This window comes from Pleuronectes platessa, chromosome 19, assembly GCF_947347685.1.
Source record: "Pleuronectes platessa chromosome 19, fPlePla1.1, whole genome shotgun sequence".
Lineage (NCBI taxonomy): Eukaryota > Metazoa > Chordata > Actinopteri > Pleuronectiformes > Pleuronectidae > Pleuronectes > Pleuronectes platessa.
The window spans coordinates 4,064,654-4,085,769 of NC_070644.1; the positions used below are offsets into that span (position 1 = coordinate 4,064,654).

General features: G+C 39.0%; 1 protein-coding gene across 1 annotated transcript in view; it reads left to right on the plus strand.

The window, feature by feature from the left end:
• The first annotated feature begins 19,909 nt into the window (after positions 1-19,909).
• LOC128425183 (uncharacterized) overlaps positions 19,910-21,116 on the plus strand; it is an 8,588-nt gene continuing 7,381 nt past the window's right edge. Inside the window, exon 1 of the mRNA XM_053411711.1 lies at positions 19,910-20,064. Coding sequence (XP_053267686.1) covers positions 19,968-20,064 — 97 coding nt within the window. The 5' untranslated portion in view covers positions 19,910-19,967. The remainder of the gene's footprint in view (positions 20,065-21,116) is intronic.

A 21,116-nucleotide genomic window follows, 5' to 3' on the forward strand; every position in this document is an offset into this window, starting at 1 on the left:
GTACAAATATGACAAAGAAAGCGGCCATATAAACGAGCATGTTTCACAATACAAGTGGAGAAATAGAGATCAGTTATCCTTGGTGTTCAGAACAGTAACACGCTGATAAACATTCATAAACTACATATGGATCTGAAGGAATAAGTCACACACTGCCTCATATCGCGGCAACTGCCTTCAACAAATCAGTGGCAGTTTCTGTTGCCACCGGAAGTGCCTATAAGAGGTGCCGCTGCCACGATTTGAGCTTGCTGTCTCTTGGTGTTATCGTGCAGCGTGTGTTTGTGTGTGTGTGTGTGTGTGTGTGGTTCCAAGTTTTGTGTGAGTGTTGCTGCAGACTCTGAGGTCACTGTCGGTCGGTGATGGGAGAGGAGAGGGAGCGTCTGCACATGCGCAATGGGTGCCGCTTCAGTTCGACCTCAACGACATCTTATATCAAATCTTAAATACAAATACAAAATATATTACTTCAGTGGGATGGCACCTAAAAAAAATCTTGAAATACTTCACATTATAGTAACAGACAGTCTTTTCAGAACATAATAAACCGCAACCGACCAAATATTGAAAATGAAACAAATACACATTCATACAATTACTAAATAATTCAGAACAGATTAATTCTAAAGCAAATAATAAGCCAAATCTCCAACATATTGTGTAAACTATTTTAATGATGTACATGTATAACAACTTTAAAGTCTAAAAACACTGAATTCAGCATCATATGTAAGTTGTGTTTTGTCAGCCAGGTCTCGATCCACATTCAGGTTTGTTTTCATTGAATGTGATGTAGAAGAAAATGGCTGCATTTAGGCAATGTTTTTAAGATTATTGAGCTTTGAGATTGTTCATGTTGACAACACATGAAATAACAAAACAGAGTTAGGACTAAAATAAAGTCTGAAGGCAGCTGAGGTAGAAATACAATGTTTCAGTCAACAATTGTATTGTTCACAAAAGTGTTGTGTTCGATTTGTTACTCAATTCAAAGGTACAGTCTTTATCTAAACAGTGCTTAGATTTAAACCCTTATTTAGTGATTTACAGGTCCTGATGACCGCAAAAAGCTCTTTTACAGCATAATTTTGTCCTTAACCCATTCACGCACACATTCATACAGTGCATGTATGTGCAGCACCTTCTCTATCATGCACACATACGGTCATAATTTTGCCTAAGGACTCTTCAGTCTGCAAAATGGGGGAGACTGGGATCCAACTGCTGACTGACTGGTTAGTAAATTTCATATGGAACTTGAATACATTTCCATGCATTTTGCAGGAATATTATTTTCTATCATACATCATACAGAAGAGATCTGACTAGTCGGTTGTGAAATCCTTTTACTGAACACAAGATGGCATCAGAGACCAGCAGAGAGAATAATTCAGACTGAGGCCAAGGGTCTGTCCCACATATTCAGCTGGACCCTGTGGTTCTCAGCGAATGTTTCTCAAACAGAACGAAACAATGTATTTGTTTTATCTGTGGATATATTCAAATGAAACAAGAGAACATTCTGGTTTGTGAGGCTGAACTCTGCAATGCATTGAGACAAATGCTAACATCCATGTGCTGACCTTTTCACAATTATAATGCTAAAAGGCCCTAACCATCTGCATCTTAATTTTTGGTTCTTGCATGTTAACATTAACCAATTGTACATAATCATTTTAAGTAGGCTATATTTAAGCATTTCCAGTCACATCTTTTACAGTGTGAGAACCATCCACACTCCGTCTTATCATTACATTTTGTCTTAGCTTTTGAGAAATCACAAGTTGTTTGTCACTTTGGCGGGCTGGTCTAAGTTCTTAAATTCCCATGAGCCTCAGCCACTGTTGCCTTGAAGAATAAGTACAGAGGTACTTAAATATGTGTTAAGCAAGGTATAAAAAAAGAAATCCAGATTAAAATGTAATAATAACATTAATAGAGATAGTAGAATGGTATACAGTTAAAGAAAAACATGTGATTGTCCATTTGAACAAGTGAAAGACATTGAGGTTTTGTTATATGGAAACTTGACTAGTTTTATCTTCAACTGATTAAAGGAGTACCAAAGACACAAAGTGGCTTTATCCATTTTTCCATATTTTTCACTGGAAAGAAGAAAATATTCTGAAATGTTGAAAAAGTTTGAATTGAACCATTGAATATTGTGGCATATAGGTCACCATTTTTTTGGTTTAATTGATCAAAACAATTTAAATTGAAACTTTATCAGTGATTGAGGCCTTGTGTGAAATGCACCATGTTCCTGGATGTTTTTATATATGCTACACAAGCTGGTAACTCTAAAATATATAAATATGTTAATAATTTTGAACCTGTACCATATAAATAAATCACATTGGATATCCATGGTTGATATGAATAGTACTTTACCACAGCTTAAAGGTTCAGTGTGTAGACTTTAGTGACATCTAGTGGTGAAAATGCATGTTGCAGCTGAATTCCCCTCACCTCACCCTCCCCTTCCAAACATGAAAGAGAACCTGTGGTAGCCTGCAGTTGTCATAAAACTCAAAGGGTGTCTAATTTGTCCAGTTTGGGCTACTGTAAAAAACATGTCAGCCTCCATAGAGAGGTCCCGCTCCTGATGTAAATATAAAGTATTTAAATATAAAGGGCATATTCTAGGGATAAGAAAACAACAATTTGTACGATTGAGATGAAACACACTAGTGAAATCATAACTAGGATTATTTAATATTTCTGCCAATAGATCCCTTTCACCTAAATCTTACACACTGAACCTTTAATAAAAGCTTGAATCTACATTTATTAATCACATATTTGATGAACCTCCCTCTCTTAAGATAAGTGACCTTAAACAAACACACCCAGGATGGTTATCAGGGGCAGCTGGGTCTGGCTAAATACTGAATCCATCATGGCGGATACTGTTGCATTGATCACTAAATGCAATAGCGACTATTTATCTTCAGGGACGATTGTGAGGATTGTGAGGACTCTACTGTATCTACTTTTTGGAGGTACCTTGTGCTTTACATGGAATGTTCCATTTTATGTAAGTTTTTACTGCAAGCTCACAACAATTTAGGAGCAAATACGTTTTTACTTCACTACACTTAACCGACACCTGGAGTTGATTCTCAAGTGATTATTTCACATTTTAAAAACTGAACCTGTTTGTTTGGAATGGGCTGTTTTCTAGTTCTGTGTTAATGCTTTGGAGATACTTCAGAATTATTCCTTGTCATGATTGAGTCCTCCTCAAACAGTTCTACAATCTACTGTCACTGTTTATTGTTTGCATGCTGGACGTTGTGTGCAGAGCTTTTTATAAACAGTCTATGGTGCAGAGTGAAGTGAGAAAACATTGTGTTCATCCTGCCTGGTTTATCTGCAGTGAGGATTTTAGAGTCTGTATTTTTCAGAAAATGAAACTGAATTTTCTTTAATACTGTTCATGTGTGGGGCTTATATGTTTGAATGATTAACTTAACTGCTGTCAGATTTTCATACTTTACATGTTGACTATTTCAGAGGTCTGTACTTTTACTTTAAAGACAAATTGTTAAAGAGGAAGTGATTCTATGAATGTTGTTGCCATGACGGAGATCAGCACATGCCAAGTGTGAAGCCCATAAAAGGAATGGTTTTCTAGATGTACGTTCCACCTACAGACAAACGTTTTTGGAATTAGTAGTTAAATATAACAATCATTTAAATAAATTTTCTTTGATTAGTATTAAACATTTCTCATCTAATCTACTTATGGTTTTATTTCAATAACTATTTGCATGTTTAGTGTGCAGGGCTGGATGCAGGTTTTTGCAGATTGTCATACAATTGTAGATTCTAGATAACCAGAGTCAGGTAACCATCCTATTTCATGACAGACCAGTAAACTGCAGCAGGTCCACATATACTCTATATTCACCTCACAGTTCACAGGCCTGTTGTTACCAAGGGTGGCAGCCATTACGAAACCTCTAATCAAAGATTTTAAGAATCAATATTGGGTCATTCAAATAAATATCATGATTGACTGGAAAATTAATAATCCAAATAGCTGCCAGTTAATTTAATTTATTGACTAAGGGAATTTGAGGTTAGAGTGGAAATAATTAAATGAGCAGTTGATGGACAGAAAAGTGACAGATAACTAGTCAATTAATAGTCTCAGTCACATTTGAAGCAAGGTCAAATACCCTTTGATTCTCAGATCTCTTGCCTCTCTTTGTCATAACATTTTTTTTTTTGGTAACCTGGAATTTTGTCCGAACAAGACAAGAGCTCTGAAGATGTGATGGCAGATGAATCCATGATGAAAGCAATTGTCCCACATGAGAGTATTGAGACGTGCTCACGGTGGCTCATCCAAACATCTGTCCGTCTGGCACGGCGCCGTCCCCACACACCCACCACCCTCCCAAGGCCCCGAGCTGAAGCTGTCACTCCCCCTGTGGAAGATGCATCCATCCACTAGGATGACTTAACACTGCCTCCTCTGCTCATTCACCCCCCCCTTCCCCCTCCACCCCTCAGTCTTTCATTAACAACGCACGTTTCCTCCACACGGACCGACAGACCCACAAACACTGACACAGCCCCTCGCTACCCATCAGTCCACCCAGTCCCCGAGGTGTCGGCCATCACTGTCTTTCGTTTCCCCAGCAACCAATGCCTCGCCTGTCAGGCTTGAGAGAGTGCTTTTCTCTGTTTGCTTTGGTTTCCAGAGGATTAATGGACATTCATTATAGTGCTGGGGATGTGTTTAGGTGTGGGGAACATGCACTGAAGCATGCTACATAATAACTACGAAATACAATGAATTAGAGCAGCAAAGGCTAGTCGATCTGGGGATAATTAATCTGCAAGAATTTTGATAATTGATTAATCATCTCATACGTTTTTGAACAAAAAGAGCCAAACATTCTCTGCAATCTAACAGTCACATTGATCTGGATTTTGGAGAGTTGGTTGCACCAGACAAACAAAACAAACAAACTAGCTGAGGTCATCTTGGACTGAAAGATTTCAAAGTGCTTTTTTTTTTTTATATTTTCAGATTTTCTACGGCCCAAATGATTGAGAAAGATTAATCAATAATGAGGTTCCATTTCGAGAACAATTATGCTTCTATGAAAGATGCAAACTCCTCATTTAACCAAACTACTCTGACATTTGACTGTCCCAGGAAACAAGCTCCAGAGCTAATTTGTGCAGTGAAAAACAGCGACTGAACCAAGGCTGATATTCATACATATTTCTGTGGATCATTCGCATTATTTTACATACCAATATAACATGCAGTGCAGCTACAGCAAGGGATCTATTTTGCAATCATGGATAATTCATGATCTGCACAGACACTGCATATAAAAATCCTTTTGAAGGTGGTTTGGGACTTGGAAATTCCCTTTTCTTACACTTGGCTCCACTTTGTAAAGGCCTCGCTTCTTGTGTTACTGTGTGAATTTACACACGCTGAAACATGACTCACCTGTGGTATATGAGCTAACATCAGCCTCAGAATTAAGAGTCTGGTGCATGCATGTGATGACAGGAATAGTGTTGCCATCTTTACCAGACAGAATCAGAGGTGTTGGTGGGTGACCTACAAAATCAGTGGGTCTGGTTATGATCAGGTGTGTACTGGTTCTCTGCAGTGGTAGAGAAGTACTAAATTCTACTAAAAGCAACAACCACTGAGTAGAAGTAAACAGTTACAAGTAATAGTATTACAGTGAAATGGTAAATTGTTTTGTATATATAAAGTGCTTTTCTAGTCTTGATGATCACTCAAAGCTCTTTACAGTACACTTACATTCACACACACATTCATACAGTTCATCTATTAGCAGCACTTTTTTGTTCTATGAGGGGCAATCTGGGGTTCAGCATCTTGCCCAAGGACACTTCGGCATGCACATCAAACTGTCGACCTTCAGGTTGGAGGACGACCGCTCTACCCCTCAGCCACGGCCGCCAAATAATAACTAACATACACCGAGAGCTTAACTTTTCATTAAAGGACAGAGTTTAATGGTGATTTTCATGATTTGGTACATTTTAAAGGGTTTTAACCCTAAAACCTCTTTTAATAATACTTTTTTTTTTAACTAGAATGCATTGATTAAAAAATGTATTATCCTCTACTTGGTATTATGGTACTTTTCTAAGGTACAAATACTGAATACTATATGGGGAAAAAAATCTATTTCAAATACCATAAAGAAAATATATAAATTCACCTGAAAACATTTCAGATGTACACATTTTGCTTAATCCTGCTATAGACAGACAAAAGACAAACAAACAATCAAACATAAAACACAGACAAACACAGATAAAATATAAACCTCCTGGGCAGAGGTAGTGATTATCTCAATCGGTTGCTTTTACATTTAGTTAATTTACGCTTTAATAATATTGTATCTATTGCATTTTTAATACAGGGATAATAAATGTAATGTAATATATCACTGTATTATTAATTAGATCAAACTGGATATTAACAAGTTGATAGATGCACTGGTTTCTAACCCTTTAACATACCATAGACGGACTATACCTGTATGTCCATTCATTATTCTTATGTTTAATGTAAATTCTGCCATCTCCTCTATTTAAAGGGTTTTTAAGAACCCCTTTACTTAAATGATATTTTAAATGCAGGTCATTTTGACCTCAGTAAAGACAATAAGAATCTGAGAACTGCTTCCACCACTGTCTGTATGTGACGAGTCGGCCATGTCAGCGGTCAGCACATTGTGGACTCCACGATGACCCATCAGGCCGACGTATGTCAACTACTGTAAGGACACCAAATCCCCTGCTAATTAATAATCCCTGTCAAATCAGAGGACCTGTGCTGAAGAATCAGGACTGAGAGGTCTGAGGACAAAGGAGGACAATCAAATTACCGTCCATTTTGCTGATTTCATTTCCATGGTGGAGGCCGCGGCAGCGGAGCGGCGGCAGCGGGTAATGGTTTCTGGCAATGATGGGGCCCTTAGTCCTGTTCACTGGAGCTGCAACATCCCCCCAGGGTTTCATTGGCAGTTAGAGCCATCGTTTCTCTTCTCTTGATGTCATTTAATAAAAAAAAAAAGAAGAAAGTTATGTTTGTCGTTAACCTAGTGCACTATTCTTTTATGCATAAAAAAAAACTAGGTTATTGTCTCCGCTAAACAATGTCCTTGTGTAACTGTGTAGGTCAATTGAATGTGGAATGAGTTCATCTACAATTCATATATGAGAGTTGTGTCTTTGTTCGGGCTGCAAATAAACTGAAAAGCTGCACCACATTACGGTTATTGTCAAGGAACAGAGCAGAGACCTTTAATTGGAGGGTGAGAAAGAGGAGGAGGAGGAAGAAGAAGAGGAAGAGGGCGGGGTGTGTGTGTGTGGGGGGGGGGGGGGGGGGATGCTGCTGCAGTATTTAAAGCTGAGAGGAGGAAAGGGAGAGAGACTTCTCCGGGGTTAGGGTGCTTTACTTTGAAGTGTGTGGTGGGACCGTGTGCTGCACCGAATCCCCCAATCCTTCGTCTATCAGGCTTTCTTTACTGCCGTGTTTGCTCATTATGTTTTCATGGGCTGATTCTTGATGCCTGAGTCGAATCTTCTGGCCCAGGAGAGAGAAACTCCAGGGGAATAGGAATGAGGCAGAGCCGCTCATGTATTTTCAGGTCGGCTGTCGACATGGATTGATGCCACTGACATCAAAACTACTCCTTTGAATCCAGTTGATACCTCGGCATGTAAAGAATATGTTATTGTGATCCTTTGACTGACAGGTCCTATTCAGTCGGCTCAGACGAACCAAGCTACCTCAAGTAGTCTCTTTTTTTTTAATAATGAACCATTAACATCACATTGTATTTCTTCTTGCTCATTAAATTGTTCTTCTTTGGTCTAAGGAGCTCCTGCCTCAAAATTATGTCACAAAAATGACAGTAAAAAAAAAACATCAGTAATATCATATTTTTTTAATGATGCTTGTGTTCGTTGTTCCATTTATTATCCATTAAAGACAACATTTTTTAAGTAGAAACCTTGCGGATGTTGTAACGAGACCCCAAAATGTCATAAAGATACACAATCATTAGATAAAGGGCAATAATTACATAAACCCGGAAAAACTGATCAGTAAATAATTAATGGTTTCCTTTATGGAATTGTATATAGATTGTATTCACGTTGTAAGGGACTTAACACAACCAGCTCAGCTCCACACAGGCAGCTCCCAAAACCTCTGTAAAACAATCAGAGTGACAAACCTTCCAGTTATTTGGACTGAAGAACCAGGACGTTTCAGAAGGACCTGCTTTGACCATCACGAGTATTGGTTGTTGTCCATTTTCAGGCCACACGAGTCCAGGACAAAGTACCATGATAATCCTCGATGCAAGATTTAAACAGGGTACAGCATTAATGTCTTCCTAAAATATTAAGTTGCAGGCTTCACACGGTAAATCTGAAAAATGATTGAATCAAAAAGTGGTCTTTGGCCTAATGTGATAATGCTGTTGATGTTTTTTATGCACGTTCACAATTAATTATTGTTATATTGTTGATAATGAGTCTTTAGTCAGAGAGAGCCAATCGTCACTTCAGCGTTCTTCTGGATTCAGGTTGCAGTTTGGTGTTTACATTAATTGTCAAGTGTAAGAATGATTCCTAAATCCTGCAAATACCTTTTTATCACTTTGCATTCCCCTGTCAGTGAAGTCAGTGTGTTTTCTGGGGGGTTAGAGGCCTGAATTGATTGTATAAAATTATAATAGAATGAAAACTCTTTTATTCTACATGACATGCATGACTCGAAAAAAGCTGGCTGCTAACCAGTGGCTAAAAGAGACTGCAGAGGTTGTCTGGGACATCAAACGTCATCTCGCCAAACTCGAAACTGATCTACCCACAGACTTTGCTTTGCCAAATCTTTACGATGAAAGGTTTAGTAGTAGAGATCAGCGAGACAAATTTAAAATGTTTGAAGCTGGAAACTTAGCAGTTGTGACAATAAGTCATGTGACTGTCAAATAACTTTGTAACCTTAGCTTTCTTTGTCCGACGACTGTATTTAGGCTACAAAACTCATGAAACTGATGTTATCTTATTTAAAAAAATTAGACAGAGCCAGGGCGCTGCAGACTTGTTGGTTCAGAAAATTAGTTTCAGGCAGTCGGCACCTGCACTGCTGACGGCTATACTTTTCCACACGGTGCTCAAGTGAGTTTTTAACCCGATTTGATACAGTGCTTTCATCTAATGTATACGGGTGGCACTGCAGTTAGTTAGGTAATTTCTAAAATCCTAAATACCAGTGTAAACTCAATATGCATTGAACTCAGGAAGACTGTGGTAGTAAAGGATTGGTGGATGTGTGCGACTGCACTGGTGTGAATGTGGAATGGAAGGTGGTTTTTTTCTGATGATCTATCAAAGCATAAAAGTAGAAGTACAATATGCCTTGATGTACAACATTTAGATAAAATAAATACATCATTTTACTCTTAAAACTATACAGATTTAGAGGAATAAGTTAATTTAGTTTGAGATCCAGTTTTGAAATGGAGTGTTCTCAAGGAGCTTTTGAAGGCAGACACAAGCAGCTGATGGAGTCTCTCTAATGCATTTCTCTATGACCTGATACTCACTTTGAACCAAATCTATGTGGACTCGCTCTGTAATGTGATGCATTAGAGTCATGTGGCACAGAAATCCAATACTCCCAGCCATCCTCTCTCCGCCAACCATCACCGTGTCTCAGTCTTTTGTCTCTGGCAGCTGTGAAATCTTATCATTGTTATTATGGAGACTTGTCAACACGCTGAAAATGGACGCCTTGTCAGATGATGCCTGTGCTGTTTTAAACGTGATTCCATCGATTCCTCTCCTCCAACCCGTCCGTTATCTGTAGCTCGCGTGCCCTTCCTGTTGCACCGCTTGTCACTTGTTTCAATATGACTGTTTCACGGGGAGATGATAAAGCCATTATCCAGCCTATTCAAAACCTGTCACACGCCGTCGCTGAGCGGGTAACAATTAATTTTCTCCTGTGACAACGCCTCAGCCGCTCCCTGAATGGAGATTAAACTTCTTTGTCAATTTTTATTTGAAAATGTATGTTTCACAAACGAGTGTGTGCCGTTCAATTTGGCACACATCGCTGTGCTCCCAATCCATTTGATGCCCCTCAGTGGGGCCCCAGAGCTGTCAGCCGGCGAGTCACTGGGATGCTGGGGATTGTGACAAACTGCAGCAGATGACAGCTGAAAGATGATGGGGAGCGATTGTGTAGCACTGCCGGCAGAGGGGAATTTACTGTAATATAAGTACGGCAATGCACTTCACATACATGTAAATGTGTGCACGTGATTAGGCCGCCCTTCAAAGATTAAAACCCACCTGCTGTAACCAGGAAAGACCAGAATTAGACTTTTTGATATCAAGTGCTTTGTCAACATCAGCAGTGTATTAACACTTGATAAGTGGTTTATTCCCCACCCACTTGTGTTGTTTCTATGAGGACATTAAAGTGATTATTAATGTACAGTATTAGTACACAAATTGAACTTCTCCACCCCGACATTCAAATCGAGCAGAACAGGACATTTAGGCTAAAACTTGGTGTAAATGACCTAGTTTTCAGTTGATATTGAATCTCTGGGGTTTACGGACACTAGGGTGACACCACATGGAGGCATGACATGTTTTTTTTCTGTTGATTTTTACGTTTGAAGAAGTGATCAAGAGTTTCTTCAATTATATTGAATTTGGCTGCAACACTGTTTAGCCCTGAAACTCCAAAAGAGTTTTGTGGACTCAAACACTTCCCCCACAACTCCATAGACATAGTGGCGAGTAGATAATGAGAGAATTTTCTTTTTTGGGAGAACTATACCTTTATCATACTATAAGAGTTCACATACAAAACAACACAGATCAGAACATAACAACCACATGTTTTTCCTAACAGCAGAGAAGCACATTACAAATACCCTAATCCATTGTATCACAAGATATGAAAAGATAAATATTTGTTAGGGTCAGTTGAGCACAGATACAATCCAAATATTTTATCCAGCACCAATCAGTTGTTTTGACCAATTGTGAGTATTGTTTTTAATATTTCTGTTGGATTATTTTATGTACCTAATCTAAAACATTGTCATTTTATCCCGTTATTTGCTGTTTGGTCATTTACCAAAACGATACAATTTTACACAACATGCTAAGGTTTGATATTGAAACTTTTATTGTTAGCTGCGCAAAATAATGTTTACTTTTTCCTTCTCTGTTGAAGACTATATCATTTAATCAGTTGGCATCTTATGAATACAGAATTAGAAATGTTGCAGTGGCTAGATTGAATCGTGAAAGATCACGATCTGTAAATGAAGATTAACGACGCGTCTCCACTTCCTCTCATTGAAACAAAATCTAAATATTCTGCATATAGGAGATAGTTTTTTTTCTGCTTTTGACATCATCTTGAGTCTGATAATGTGCAGTAATGCATTACTTTTTTGTTTGGTCCATGTCCCATCCACTAACATGGAGGTGGTTGGTTTTAGGACATTTATTGCATCCAACCACCAGGGGGCAATCAAGATGTTTTGGCTTCACTTTAGGGCAGCTGTCACGTCATCTATGCCAGAGCAAAACTAAAAAGCTTAACGAGCCAATCATTTTCAATGTGACTAGCCTAGCGTCAGATTAGCAAAAACTGCCTCTTTCTCTCTGCAGTGAAAGTCATTAGATGTGGTTTTTGGAGCTGAACCTATAAATCACATGCTTAAGTATATTAGCAGTGAGTTGATGAACTGTATTGATTTCAATAAAACATATTACAATCACAGTATTATTAAGTTTTATATGTCTTTGTTGAAAAAATCACTGTAGTAACATATAAGATATTAAGTGACGAGTGCTTTAACACATGTAAATAATAATTGTGTTTTCCTAAAGAGACAAGAAAGCTGAAAGAGAAAATATTATTTGTATTTACTGTGACTCTCATATTTCCCCTAAGGCTACTGCGTAATAAAATGTAATGTGCTCTATGGCAGTAGTGATTTTAGGTAAAATAATCAGGATTAAAACCCATAAACTTAGGGCATTAGTGCTTTTGTATTACTGTTTTCTTTTGAGTGGTTTTGTTTATGCTGATTATAGTTCATTGATAATTTAAGGCAAAGTACAAATTAAATATTAACATCAATAATGCAATATTGTTTCTGGCTACATGATTTTTAAATTGTTGCGATTTAGATTCATGATGCACGTACAAAAACAAATGGTTAACACCAGAGCCTCAGATGAATACCTCCACTTTCTCACATTTCTTGGTGGGGGAACAGCCCTGCATCCCTCTCGAGTCCGTGCATCGACAAAGCTGGTGGAGAGAAAACATTTTTTGTTATGAAATATGCATGGTGTGTTCAGCGCAAAATATGTCACTGCTATCCTACTCCGAACTGCTTTCCATGATCCGTCTTTTTATGAAAAATGCATGTGTTGTTCTGTGCCTGAGAACTTCTGTGCAGCCCGACTCAGTTCGATTAGGGAGGAATCAAAGTGCGGATCCACAGCGAGGAATAATTCATCTCGGTGGAGATGCTTTTTGGTTCTCCAAAAACTTACATGACATTGAATAAAGTGGAGGGTGGAGGATTCCTCTCTTGCATGCTCAGCCTCCAACAACCTTAACGCGGAGCATTCACAAAACAGAGCCACAAGCTACAATAAATCTCCCACTGTGTAAATCAATAATTACAGCTCGTAGCTGTGGGATAAAAAGTTTTTAAAAGAGATTCATAAAGTAAAAACCTTCTTCGTCACATGATTGATAGATAGTGGTTGAGACAGAGATGCTTGTGAATACTGCGTCTGTCGGTGTCTCCCTGAGAGTTGTAGATTTAGAACAGCGTTGGAGCAGCTGAAGGCCTCGTCCTCCACCTATCAGGCTACTGTTAATCACCTTCCCCAGGATTAGAGGTGCAGGAATCACATTAATTAATAACCCTAAACCTCTATGAATTTTTAGCAGCCAGTCACGTTTGTTTCCGGGGAGACTTTAGGACTCTGATGGAAAACCCCACCTTTAAGACACATCTGTCCATAAATGATCAAACACTGAGGCTTTTCCACCTTTGAGGCTGTTTTATTTCTCCGTGGCTATAAATGCTATAAATACATTTCTGTGTGTTTCTATTAACAGATAAAAGTACAACACATTATGCTCCCTGTTCTTGCAAGTAATGCCTGTTACAAATAGGTTGTGGTGGCTAAAATATTTTTGAAATGATGTAGGGGTTCGATCTCGTTGGCTGGGCGACCTATTTGATTTTTTGGGATGCACGTGCTTGTTTGGCTCGGTCGGACAGAAAATTACGACCTGACCCGCACTCAAGTCTGTGTGTGTAAAATAATCAAGAATGTAAGGACTGATTTGAAAAACACAAATAACTAAAGAAGTAAGACAATTAAAAAAAAAATTAACTTAAATTTATCAAAAAATAGTGCATAAAATGTATACAGTGCACACGCTAGGTATGCATCACCCCAGGTTTTTCATTTTCATTATTGATTGGAGTTGGAGGTGACTTCTTTTAATGTCCGTAAATCTTAAAACAAAATACGATATTTGACAAAGCAAGCGGCAAGTCTTCTCTTGTGAGATGCTTCAATCTGCTCATGTTTTTATCATTTTTGATGCTCACCCATTCAAGTGACTCACTAGTCTCTGGGATAGTGCAAATAAATACTGTGCAATATCTTTGTTTCAGTGCAATATACTGTTCACAGAACTACCCAACTGCCACATATATGTAGGTGTGTATTTATTGTTTATAATGACCCCTGTTTGGTTTTCTTATTTGTTGACTTTATATGCAATGCATATATATATATATGTGCCAAATCTGTTTCCATATTCTGTTGCATATTATATGTACATTGTGTGTACATACATATGTAATAAATCGATTTAATTCTATTCTATCAATTCGATTAATAGTCAAATTCATTGCAAATTAGTCGATTGACTAATGCTTAAACGATTGGTCGATAAGATGCTCAGCAGATGAATACTAATTGAATCCTTTTGTTCTCTGGTCTGATTTATAAATCAAAAAATAAAACAACAGACACCCTCCACCAAGCTCTTTAAATACATTGTGATGCTCTGTGATTCTCGTACAGTTACAGTTTTTACCGCTGGAGTCATTTTCCCCTCTCTGTACTGTTGTGCTTGTGGCCTGTAAATATATGCAGGCCGTGTCTCTCCATCCCCTCCTCACACATTCATTTGGTTTACTGGCAGCTTTGGCAGCAATCACTGGAATGACCCGAGCTAATGTAGCGAGGAGATCAGTAGACCACGGTGGAAATCCTCCCGCACACTCTCTCCCTCACACACATGCGCACAGAGGCAGAAACATCTGCGACAGACGAAACAAAGGACCAGAGAGCGGAGGGTCAAAACTGGATCATCAGCACACTGAGCCGATACCCGCAATGTTTGCTCACAGCAGAGCAGCCATCTCTAAATGTTTTTCCTTCTCTCTCGGTTTGTTATATCGTATAAATATATACGTGGCCTGTTCATACGTCCTCAGCCCTCTGAAGCAGCTTTGATTTGATTGTAGATGACTGATGCTGTGAAAAGAGCCTGGGGCAGTGTTCTTGTAAGCATTAAAATGCGTGTTTCATCATGACAGCACTCTCCCAGATGAATATTGCAGGCAGAAGGTGGGAAGGCAGTGGGATGGAGTGTTAAAAACCCGTAGACATGGGATGACGAGGGAAAGGGAGGGTTCCCCTGGTGTTCTGTATGGTGGCCCTTGAAGTCAATACCCTGTAAAAAAAAACATGAGTAAAAATAAGCAAGAAAGCCCCCTGAAAAAGATGCTGCAGAAACAGACAAAACAATTCTATAGGGACGACTTTTGAAAACTTGTGATCCCACACTGACCCTATTTGTTACGGTTTGTGGCTCAAGGAGTTCTTCACTTCATGACTTATGAGGTCAGTTTATATGAAATCAAAGGGCTGCAAAGCAAACACTGTGTGTATTTGCACCATTGCATTTTGCACTATCGTTTTCTTTTGTTTCTTCAGGTGTTTCTTCGTGCAAATTTAATACACATGTAAGGCAAGACAGTTTTCAGGCAGGTCACCATCCTGGGAGAGTTAGTTCAGTGTTTTACACATAATTAAAGTAGAAACAGTTTGTCTCACGCAGACTAAAGGAAGTGGATCTGGGTGCATTAAGAAAACAACAAGAAGAGTAGTCATATATTTTCTTCTACACTGGCTTTCAGAAAGTGATGAGAAGGCCGGATGGGCTGGGGCTAGCTGGTTACCAACTTTGGTGGAAGAAAAGGAGTAGAAGGAAATCTAAAGTACTTAGTTGGTGGTTAAAGGAAGTATTTTAACGCTAAAATTGCAAAAAAAAATTCTAGATGAGGGATTGAACAGCTCTTTGTGATTTCCATTTAAATCAAACTGGGGGTTGTCTTATATTGGAGGATAAAACAATACATGCTCTTGACATCAGATATGAATTTCCAATAGAGAGACTAGAGTTGTTCGTACTTTTAATGTTGCTCGGCTTGTATTCTCACATATCCGGACCTGTTTCCACAGTCTGCCATATTTATATTACTTTAACATATCACTATTGTTTTGTGTGGTGCCCCTGTAATACTGTGTCGGAGGAGAGCACCATCATTAAAATGGTTAATTCACCGTGGAGAAAATACCACTGAAAGTCAAATAAAAACTTCTTGATCTCATAATCTCAATACTCATCGGAACCTTTCATATTCAGCGTGTAGGTTACAGCTCAGAGGTGTTTTTTCCCGTAGAGATGGGTTTTAATAAAATGGAAACTGGCAGGAAGCAGAAGAGGAGGAGAAACCTGGAAGAGGTGCTGAAAGACCACGGTGTTCATCTGATGAGTCAGACTGTGTTCAGTACGTTTATAGTGAGTCTTTCAGAGAGTTTGATAAGAATGTCTGACCATCACATTTTCAAACAGCTGGATAAAAGTATTAGTTGGGCAGACGTCCAGTTTTTTATTTGATTGTGTGATCTATAGAAGCAGCAGGTTTTTTGTATTTGTTTGTGTTCCCTCTGTGGTGCAGTTTGCTCATGTAATGTTACTACCCATAAAAGTAATATAAAATAAGGAATAAAGGTGAAAGATGTAATATGAGCTCGCTGAAATTACTGTGTTATTTTACCATACAGTATGACCTTTTGTGGAGCTTTACAATATTGAATTAGGGGATCAAGAGTTCTTTACACAATTCATATCCATTGACATTTTGTGGGCTCACAGGTTGCACATGGTGCCCCCGTGGAGAAAGCAATCGATGGCCTCAGCATTTCTCTGTGGACCCACACCATCCTGCTGCACAGGGAGGGTGTTTGCTGTGCGCCCTGTTCCATAGGAGAGCTGTGCACACAACTCTGTAGATTCACACAAGGAGACCGGGGTGGTCAAGATGCTGCTTACTCATCTATTCAGCTCACGTCTGGACCGAGAAGGCGGACAGACGAGGAAGGCAGGTGGGTGCCTCCTTCACAGCTGAACCCCCAAATGTCATGGCGAGGGCAGCATGTTATTGCCATGGAAACCCAGCCTCAGTAATATTTGATTTTGATCAGCAGCAAGGCTCCGATAAGATCCCCCTCGCTGCTCTCTGCTCTCCAGGTGACAGGATTTTCAAAGTTGAGCGGCAACCTGGAAGAGATCGTAGTCGCTGAGCTGCTGGGATTAGTTTGTAGCTCTGGCGATAATTGGACTGGGGAAGAGAAGTCTCCATCTACATGATTTCTTCTTCCTTCTCCATCTGGAGTTCTCCTCCTTCTATACGTGTATCCCTCGCATCTCTCCATCCTGAAAAAGCAGCTCACAAAGAACCTGCTCTCAACACAGAGAAACACTGTGTGATACGGGTTCAAATGTGCTACTAAATTAAATCATTTCTAATAGACCTGAAATACACAAAACAGCCCACGTGAATCATGAGCAACATCTAGATTACTGTATCTAATACTACACAGGCCCCACTGCCTGCAATATGAACCCCTCCGTCTAGACTCCCATTACCCGCCTGCACCTAAAACAGAGGAATCAATACCATCGCAGGGAGTTATAATGGCCCAATTACTGTTTGTAGGTTTGTCAATGCCACGTCTCTGAGGACGCCTGCAAAAGGCCACACGAACACACTGGAGTAACGCTATACATTTGTAACAGGGGGCATGTGTGTGTGTGTGTGTGTGTGTGTGTGTGTGTGTGTGAGATGTTTTATATTTCCTAGCCTGCACTGCTGTGACATTTAAGAGAATAAGGTGCCTGAGCCACCGTGTGTTGAGACTTGTTTATATTGTGGCTTTGTGCTAGAGGCAGCAGCATGGACACACGGTGCATTTAAATGTGATGTCATGTAAAATTAACAGAAAGTCCAGAGATAACATTTTGTTTCTGGAAAGCTTTCAATAATAAGTATATTAACATAACACTGCACTAATGTATTTATAGCTGCGCTTATTAATGAAACAAGGAAAAAAACATTTGAGCACCACTCAAGTATTATTGTATTATAACTAGGTTAAAATATATTTTCTTTAGAGCCTTCACCAAAGAAGTTATGTTGTCATCTATGTTTGTTTGTTTGTTATTTAGCAACACTATGAAACATGTTGGAAGGATGTGGTACGGGTAGGGGGCATTTTACATTTTGGGATGTCTTCACATATGTCAGGGACATACTACTAAATACAACATATTTAGTAGATTATATTTATGAGTGTGTACAATTTGGTAGAGCATTGTGGTATAGTGTGTTCTCCTGATATATTCTTTAAATATTTATTCTACTGTGTTCATTGATATTTTCTATCTGAGATGATCAGACCCATTTTGCACACTTTTCCAGTCAACACAAAACTCCTGTGGTTAATTTTTCTGCACTAATGTTTTTTATCGTTTCTATCAGCTCCTTGTTTTGTTTTGAGTTTAGATTTAGTTTATGCTCAACACTTGTCATCCTTCTTTTCAAATAACAGCAGGCAGCTGTTACAAAACAAGAGTATAGGTCAAATCTTAGTGTTTAGCTGGTCAGTGTTTGGTCAATGTTCAAATCTGCTAATAAACATATTCATCTCATCACTGTGTTGTATTAACATTCTCCCTTGTGTCAGCTGGTTACAGACCTTTATCTGTTTTCTTCTCTCCTACTCTCTGCACTCACATAAACAGTCATAACAGCTGCGTTTTCCATAAAGATGTTCACTGTTTGTAATTGTTTCTGTTGTCTGTTGTTGGTCAAAGGAAACAACACCACACAAGGCTCATTGAGACGACATATCACCCACAGTCACTTTTCTAGACCGTGTGGAGTACAATGACTGTTGTGGGATTTTGGCTTTATTTACAAGTTGAATGATCACTCAGTGATAGAGTTGAGTAGCAACAGACTCTTATTCTGTTCATCGAACAGCCTCTGTGTGGGTATCAAACCGCTGCTTCTGCAGGTGCAGAGGTGGGATGTACGTCTGATCGTCCTATACTAGTGTTGTCCACAAAGTTACTTTATTTGTGCGAGAAGTGAGTTAACAGATGCACTAAATGACAAAACTGCCTGTAAAAAACGGTTGTTGGTGTTAATTCAGTTTGAAAGAGCAGTGGTCAACTGACACTAGTGTAACCTCAGTCAGTCATGCGGCACTTGGCCGATACCTGCATACAGTTTGTCACTGGACAGTGACTGGTTCACCACTGGCTCAGCAGCAAACACACAGACACTGTCATGGAGCTGCTTGTGAACATAGCAGAGCATTTAGCAACAAAAGAGCCAGATATTTATGAGAACTTATCCAGATTGAATGTTCTAACAGTTGTTTGGTGGCTAAGAACACAGCTTTATATGAATGCTTGCTAGATATGATTTGGCCATTTTGGAGTTTGTTATCTGAGTCAAAAAGTTGCAGAATACCCAATATATGAAGATATGTTCTGAAAATGCTTTTTTAAAAGAATGTAATTTCATCTGTTGACATGAATAAAAGCGAAAAATGGCTTCTCTCTGGATCATATTGCAAACGGGTAAATTGCAGATAATGTAAAATGAAGATTTGTTCTAAGATTTAATGATTTAGGCACACTATTATATTTCATGTTCACAAACCTATACTTTATATGTTTGAGCCTTACTTTTCTCAAGTGTAACATATTTTTGTTACATTTTTGTGAGTTTAATACTGCAACAAATTCTGCTTACTACAAACATTCATCCCTACTAGTTAATAATCAGATGATAAGGATCCTAATCAAATATGTTATTTATTCTAAGATATCTTATATATATATTTTTTCATTTAAACCTGAATCTCTCATTTAAAATTCAGTCAGGCTGTACTTGACTAATGCATTTGCTCTGCTCATGAATATGACACACCCACACACGCACTGTAAATACAAACACCATGCTATCGATGAATACAGCAGCTTATTATCATGGTTCTGTAATGTAATAGCATCTTTGGAGGTCGATGTGAATGTCATTGTAATAGTTGCTTTAATAATGTATGAATGAGAGTCATTAGGTCTATTTTGTACAGTGTCATCAGTTAATGTTTGTTAGTGTGAGAGTGTGTGTGTGTGTTTGCTTTCTTAGAATTAGCACTTTCCTACCCTCCATCCCTCATCAGAGCCTCCACCTCCACCTGCCTGTGAAGAATTGCTTCTTATCAGCCACATAAATCAACAGCCACCGAACAGGTACCCACCTCCAAACAAGGGTGTCGTAGTTTGGTTTAAGGAAGTGTGTTTGTGTGTGTGTGTGTGTGTGTGTGTGTGTGTGTGTGTTATTTCCGTTATTTCGTTTGACTTAACACTTGACTAATTTTGCTGGGAGCCCAATGAAGAACAGCTACGCATTCAATATTGATTCATTTTGAATAAAAAGATGAAGGGTGCTCTACAGCCAGCGGGGCTCGGACTATTTGATGTGACGCGACCAACACGACAATTTCCAAACATGGTTCCTCCAGAGAACGGCTTCTGTAGGTTGTACCTCACTTAAAACTGAATTTTTTTATATTTCCTCACTGGCCTCTGCACTGCTGCTTTCATCACACCATGTTTTACCTGTTGTTTTTCAGCAATTTATATCTGTTGTGTAGTTTAATTGTCATGTATAATGAGAAAACATCTTGTTACTGTCTGTCTGTACGTTGTAAGTTGTTTCTAGGAGCGTTCCTCAAGAAACCTGCTACAAGCAGCACCATAAGCCAAGCAAACGGCCTATTCTGTTTGCTACAAACATTGCACTGGCAACATGTAATGGGATTAGGGTTAGTAGGATGTTATTTTTAGACGGGAAATCATGCAGTGCAGTTTGAGGATTTTTACAACCCGTGGTCTTTCCTGCAGGGCAACCTAACTACTAACTAGGGGAGAGCGGGGTAATGTGGGACATTTTTGACATTTGCTCCCCTCTAGGCGAGCTAAAATGATATATCAGTCAAATGTACACATTTCCCATTAATTCAGGATGTTTTCTAGCAATGGAAATTATCAGAATGTCTTCAGGACAAAGGGCAGTGAAAATATGATTGTTTTAAAAAAAGTGGTCTAGTGTCCCACTTTACCCCGGCTACGGGGTAAAGTGGGACACTAGACCACTTACTTTTTCCACTTTAAAACTACCATAACAACACATGTTGTAATAGTTAAAATCCCGACAGCTAGATTGACAACCACACATTCTAAAACTAATATCGGACTAGTAACAGAATCATGGGGATTGGTCAGTTAAGCACATTTATGATTATTATGATTCATGTAATCTCTTGCACACCCTAGCTTACCTGCACATTGTTTCTCTGTCCAATTGGCAGGGACAGGGATATTGTTTTTCTCTGCGTATTCAAATGCCAATTCACAGCACTTAACTGGAGCAAGGCCATGGAACTGGTCAGCTAGTTGTTTCAAGTGTTTGGCAAGCTCCTCCTCCATCTCATCTGTGAATATTCTCTTTACCTCAGCTACTGCACCCCAGGGTACTGATTTTACTTTCCCTTTCTCTTTTTTCTTTATGAATCCTTTGAGGGTT